The sequence below is a fragment of the Arachis ipaensis genome, chromosome B06, assembly GCF_000816755.2.
Source record: "Arachis ipaensis cultivar K30076 chromosome B06, Araip1.1, whole genome shotgun sequence".
In the NCBI taxonomy this organism is placed as follows: domain Eukaryota; kingdom Viridiplantae; phylum Streptophyta; class Magnoliopsida; order Fabales; family Fabaceae; genus Arachis; species Arachis ipaensis.
The window spans coordinates 18,893,913-18,900,588 of NC_029790.2; the positions used below are offsets into that span (position 1 = coordinate 18,893,913).

At 37.6% G+C, this 6,676-nt stretch overlaps 1 protein-coding gene across 1 annotated transcript; it reads right to left on the reverse strand.

The window, feature by feature from the left end:
- LOC107646099 (U-box domain-containing protein 43) lies at window positions 291-5,936 on the reverse strand. Its single transcript, XM_016350291.2, has 5 exons — window positions 5,642-5,936; window positions 3,870-5,251; window positions 3,112-3,415; window positions 2,214-2,701; window positions 291-1,793 (listed from the first exon to the last, which is right to left on the reverse strand). Exons 2-5 carry the CDS (start codon window positions 5,094-5,096, stop codon window positions 795-797), a joined length of 3,018 nt encoding a protein of 1,005 aa, XP_016205777.1. The 5' UTR covers window positions 5,097-5,251; window positions 5,642-5,936; the 3' UTR covers window positions 291-794.

Here is a 6,676-nt window from a genome sequence, read left to right on the forward strand (position 1 = left end):
TTGGATACAATGTCTTTGTTCATATCTTAGCTACCAAAAATAATTTTGTGTCTCTTTAATTTTGTCCGAGTGAATGCAGCCTTAATGTTTAATAGAGAAAAAATTACACTCAAGCTTAATTATTGAAATTTTTTGGTTTAAAATTCAAGACCATGGATGTAAAATCTCTCACGACGTGTACGCCACGAGTGATGATGCAACAATGTTGTCCCTTTTACGAAGGAAAATTCATGAATGTCTTTAAGGATGAAGGGGGATTGAAGTTTCGAGCTGTGTCAAATATTTTTTTTTCCTTTTTTTTTTTCACAATATAAGATGAATCACAAATGAGTTCCAATACCAATGAACAAAGAATACAACTCCTTGAGAAAGGGAAACTTTTTTTTAATACATATTTTACACAAGTAACGAAACCATCCAGTCGATCCTCAAACGTAGAAGCTATATTTGAGGCGTTTAATATAGGCCTCAAACATATTCCTTCATGTCCAATGGTGGTGGTAGTGGACTAACAGTCCAAATTGGATGAGGACACACTTCACCTGTGGTTCATGATCAATGTGATTCCCCATGAGGATATAGCCTAATAGAATGCTGCAAAGTGCAAACCTTGTCCACATCAATGTGATTCTCCATGAGAATATTGCACAGATGAAAGCAATTTTGACAGCAAAAAGAGTCATCCTTCATGTCCAAGCTTGTAGTTTGCAAACAATGATGTTATCAAGGGAAGGCTATACTTCATGGTTTAGCTAACATGGCTCCTCAACACAAGAATTTGAATCACCATTTTTTTAGAAATATGAAGATTGATCATGCAGGACATTCAAATGTGCTAATATTCTAGCTGCCATGGATCTTATGCTACCATTACCGCGTTGAGTCAAGTCAACTAGAGGCATTTGAGCTGAGGGTCCATACTGTTGTTTATACTCCACTAGCCTAAAAATCCTTTCCAGAGCATGCAGAGACTTGTCCTGCAATCCAGGAGAAGGGGAACCAAGGAATCTGATTATAAGTGGTATGGCATTTGCATCTGCAAGCACTCTACTACCACTGTGTAGTCTTTCACCTTCAATTAAAGTTAATAGAGCATCTAAAGAAGCTTCGCAAGCTCCCGGATCAGATTCCCCAAGAACCTTTGTTAGTGGTACTACTGCATCAGCCTCCAAAAGGCAAAATGAGGTTTTGACAGTGCACAGGCCCCCATGTACTAAGCATCCACTTTCAGCCGCTGAGGATGAGAAGCACCAGAGTCCCTTGCGCTTCGGCAATGGCCTGCTCAGCCCCTGTGAACTTTTAGAAAACTGAGCAAGAGACAATGCTGCTCGTTGTTTTGTTAACATGGTTCCACTTTCAAGCAACTGCACTAGAATAGTTATAATCCCAATCTCTGCTGCTCTCTTTTGCCAATCCAAGTTTGTTGGCACTGTAAATCGACATAGGGCACTAACAGAAGTCTCTACCAGCTTGCTTCTTTGAAGATCTTTGTCCTTCCCTTCTTGGATATAGTTATAAATAGTCACCAAGGCACCAGCATCCAAAAGCCACTGAGTGATCTGGTGATTTTCCGGCAAACTGCAAATTATTCCCATAGTAGAAACTATTTCTTCTTCATCAGAAGATGATTTCAGGATTCTGGCCAAAGTCTCAATGCACTTCTCGTTCACATTCTCTAGTATGATGGCTTCATCACAACCTTCTACAAGGCAAGAGAAAAGCTTTACCGCACTTCCTCGTAGTTTTTGGTTTTCAGTCTCAAACAACTTAACCAGTACTTGGACAGCTGTGCACTGCACATGCATAATTAGACTTAGCTCTGATATATTGACATTTCAACAAAATATGGTAGAAACATCTTAAATAGATAGTCAGCCAAAAATTTCTAATGGAAAATGTTGGTCTCAAATCACCATCTATTGGTGTAAGGTATAACTACATAACCTGTAGAAGGTAAGAGAAGAAACCTATGCAGCGCTAGCAATCTCATCTATGAATGAAGTCCTTTTACTATTTTGGTAATGCAAGATTTTGCCTTTGTCTGTAGTCTGCTATGCAGTAAGCTGAATCCAGAACTTAAATGGTGATCCCTATCTAGACGTGCCTACTTTGACATTGTCGAATACTTAAAAACTCATTTTGGGCACTAGCACTTCAGGAAAAAGAACATTTCCAGATGTGGAAACTACATTAAGGTTCAGTTAGAAACATACCTCTCTTAGCTTGGTTCTAATATAAGAAGCTGAGGGCGATTGGCACAGGGCATAAAAAGTCTGGATAGTGTATTGCCGCACATCAGGCACGTTATAAGTAATTAGAGAGAAAAGGTTAAAAACATCCTCATCATATTCTAGCAATGAAACTGGTGTCTGTGCATCTTGTGACATCGTCGATGCAGCAAGCTGCATAATTATTGGCGCTACATGTTCCCACAAACTTGAAGATGGAATGCTGTGCTGGAAAAGAATGTTAAGTAGCGGACGTGTTGCACCTTGTCGAATCATTTCCAGTCCATTTTTCTTTAAACTGGATAGATTCTGAAGAGCTTTAAGGGCCACTATTTTCATCTGAACATCATTATGTGAGACCAAGTGAAGAAGAGGAGCAAGTATACCACTTTCAAACAAGGACTCCTTATTATGATCAGTTAACTCCATTTCCGCTAAAGTCGTGGCCATCAACATCTTCACCTCGTCTGACCCTGAAACAAGAAAGAAGTTTTTAGTAACTGGGGAATGCTTGTTCATCACTCCACTCTGGTCTTTCTGGTAGCCAACATAACAATTATAGTATTCTTGCATAAATGCAGCTTCTCAAATACATTATTTAAACATTTACTAGAGGCTTTACAAATCATTGAATTGGAGTAGCATTTCTCTTTAAAATTTTCAACTTTGAGATTTAGTTCTTTAAAGAATTACACACACTCTACAAGTGATTAAGCAGGTTTCTCTTCAACACCGCATAAGTCAATCTAGTATTTCAGACATTAATCTTTGGTATAAGATGATGAATTTAACAAGAAAACTATTTTGCACTTTAAAATTCAATAGATGATAGTGCATCAATGATACTAATACACTCAACCAAAATTGTGGGTAAAAAAATAACCTGTGGAGAGACGCTGCAGTAACTGCTTGAAATAATTGGCTTTTGCCATCTGTATAACATTCTGGTCAGAATATGAAAGTTTTTCCAACAACTCTGTTGCATCTCTAGCAGATTGATTGTCATCACTGCTGGACATAGTCACCAATAACAGTATGCAACCTTGAACTTTTCCAATACGTTCTCTCAGTAAATCATATTTGGATAGTTCTAGAAGTAATGCCACTGCTAACTTCCTTTCCCCCAAACGACGACCAAGAGAATGCACGATAGACTCAATTGCATTATCAACTTTAGCAATTCTTTCCTGAAAAAAATTTAGGATTAGGCAAAAACATATAAGAAATTGCACTTGGTTCTACTATATTGTAAAACGGCAAGATTTGTCCAGGGTATTTAAAAGTTTCATTGATCGAATTCTATTGCTTAAAGCATTGATTAAAATGTCCATCTATACTACAAGTAAAACAATAAAATTGCTTTTATAAGAAAAGTATAATCCAAAACTATATATTTCAGTGAGGTATCTTTGTAATTGGCCCTGTCTTTAAATTCATTAAGCATTGATATGCATGAGGAATCTCTATCCTACATATTAAATATCAGAATAACACCATTTCATCTAAAAAGGCAGTTATTGATCAGTATTAAAGAAAGCCAAATTTTGAGTGTGGCCAAGCTTCTCTACACCCCATTATCATAAAACTAAAATATTATTTTGAGAAAAGAAAAACCAAAGATGGGTTAAGATTATGACGTACCTTAGCATCTTCACTATCCTTTGCCAGCAAGCAAAGGATGACAAGGGCATTATTCCTGACATCACGGTTTTTAGCATCGAGTAATCGGATAAGAACTGGAATGTAATTCTCCAGTAGCACCCATTCTCTGTGCTGGCCCTTTTGTTCGCACAAGTCATGAAGCTTCTGTAAACAATGCAGTACTTCCTCATCATCTCCTGATTGGATTTTTTCAGTCATTGAAGCAATTGTAATCATTGTATTTCTATCTTTCCATTCTTCTATTGATTGTTTCAAGGTTTTGTTGGGTCTCAAAACTGATGTGTCTAAAGGAACCATGGTTAGAGGACACAATTTGTTTCCATCTGCAAACCACTTCTCAATTGCACTTCTCTCAAATGTTTGACCTGATGAAGTTTCCACAGGATCAACCATGACATCCCGGGTAATGGGGCAATAAAAAGACTGTAATGGTTCCAAGGGTTGGCTTCCCAAAGATCTGCGTTTGTCAAAGTACTTGCGTTCCTTTTCCCTAGGGGATGAAGCTGCATCAGCTCTTTCTAACAAAGCAATGATCTGATCCATTTGTATGGCTTCAGCTAGGTCCTTCCTTAGCCTGGCATTTTCGATTTCACTCTTGAACTCTTCAAGTTCCTTCTTCATTGTTGATTTCTCATTTGTAATCCCAACAGAATCTGCAATGAGAACCAACAAAGCATTTGCATAGGAGCGATCTACATTCTTTTCCTGTATCCCTGACTCAATTTTCTCTAAAATCTCTTCTTCTGCTATGGCTGCCTTAAACTCAGCTGCCTGCATATTCTCACATAGCTTTATAATTTCTTCAATTATTCCATTAGAAAGGCCTTGTGTGGCCAAAGGAAGAAGACCAATTGCCCTGCTAATCTCACTAGTGCTATTTTGGAGGCGCTTGATAATGGTTCTGCAGTTCATTAGGAGATATACCTTGTTCTTCTTGCTGCATTCTTCAGCCAGTTGCTTTGCATCTCTAACTTCACGACTCAGAATCTCAATGGCATGGTTGAATTTCTCAGAATCGCTGACTTTTCCTTTCTTCAATGCTTTTAAAATGGGTGAAATTTTTTCCAAGTAAGCTGAAAGTTCCTTAAAACTATCCTTCTTCACAAGAACATCACTAGCATAATATAGAAACTCAGCGATGGTATCTATAATTTGAGAAATGGCTTCTGCAGTAGGACCAGAATTCAATGCATCCAGAACCATCATCTTTTGACCAAGTTAGGCTAAGGAATGAAGTCCCTTCTTTTCCCATTAAAAGATAACCCCAGCTAGTTTTGACCGAAAGGTTTTAGGAATTTTCCTCAAAATGTGATTAGGGAATTCTTCCATACCCCTTTTAATCCAATTTCAAATGCCTGCACCTGATATCAATACAATAATTTCTCAAAACCATTTCCTGATGATTTTTCTACATGGCACTGATGATAAACCAAATACAAAATATTGAAAATTTTTCCAGCAGCGTCAATTTTCATTTAGGAATTCTTTAAAGTTTAAATGACTTTGAACTGGAGTTTGCTTTGACTAAATATGCTGTCATCTGGCACCAGAAAAACTATAAATTCCGTAAAAAGCTAAAAGAAATGTGCACAGTTAAGAGTTGACTTGACTAAGAGACTTAGAGAAACCCTTCCTTAAAGCATGAATTTTAACAGAGTTAAGAAAACGCGTATGAAAGGATCAATTGGGGAAACACCATTGACATGTGAGCAAGTAAGAAAGAAGATAAGGAAGAGTCGAGAAAAGAGTACCTGGGTGGAGCCATGGAAATTGAGAAGCTGCTTTCCTGAGAAACTAAAATTGAGACATAAATAGCATTTCAGGGATGCGGAAAAGAAAGATTACTTTTGCAGAATTGAATTGAATGGTTAGGAACCCAAATTTTGTTTGTTTTATTTTCTCGTTATGAGTTCTGACTAGTTGAGTAGACTCCTTCCTTTTCCTTGAACCAAGTCTATACCATTTTTTCCAACCAACATCTTTGCTTTGACCTGGGAATGTGACGTGATTATCAAACTATTCACCCTCCGAGCCATAAGTTTTACGTGTACTTCTAAAACATTAAGGGAAGAAATTGAGGAGATAAACCCCAAAGTGATCCATGAGATTTATAAAATGCATCGATTTAGTCTTTAATTTGTTGATTGCACTAATTAAGTCCTTCAAACTAGAAAAAATGCATCAACATGGTCCCCTTCATATTTTCTGGTCATATTCTTTGGCGTGAGTGACGTGGCGAATGAGTGCCATTACAAAGAACAAGATAAAGTTGAACAACCACGTTGAAAAACTTCCTCCAGTTATTCAGAGCCAGATAGAAAAGGTAAGGAAAGAGTCAAAGAACTGGGTTCCTATATGGACTGAGGATGAAACCTATGAAAAGTTTGAGGTCTATGGACACCAAATAAACATGGTTGTCGATCTAGGCAAAAGACTTTGCACCGGCCAGTTTTCGATGTTAACAGGTAATTTTTGTTACATTTACATTATATTTATTTTCATTTTAGATTGTTTTTACTTGAACTATTAACTGACATGGTCTGGACTTGAACTACCTTTTTATTTGGTGTGCTGTAGGCATTCTCTGTGTTCATGTCTGTGCTGCTCTTGCACGGGTGAACAAGAGACCAGAGAATTTCTGTTACTCCTTGGTCAATATGGATTCATACAGGAAGACTTATGAACATTACATCAATCCTCTCTCGGGCCAATTCATGTGGGAAAAATCAGCATATAGTCAGCTCCAGGCTCCAAACATCAAATGGAAATCAGGAAAACTCACAACT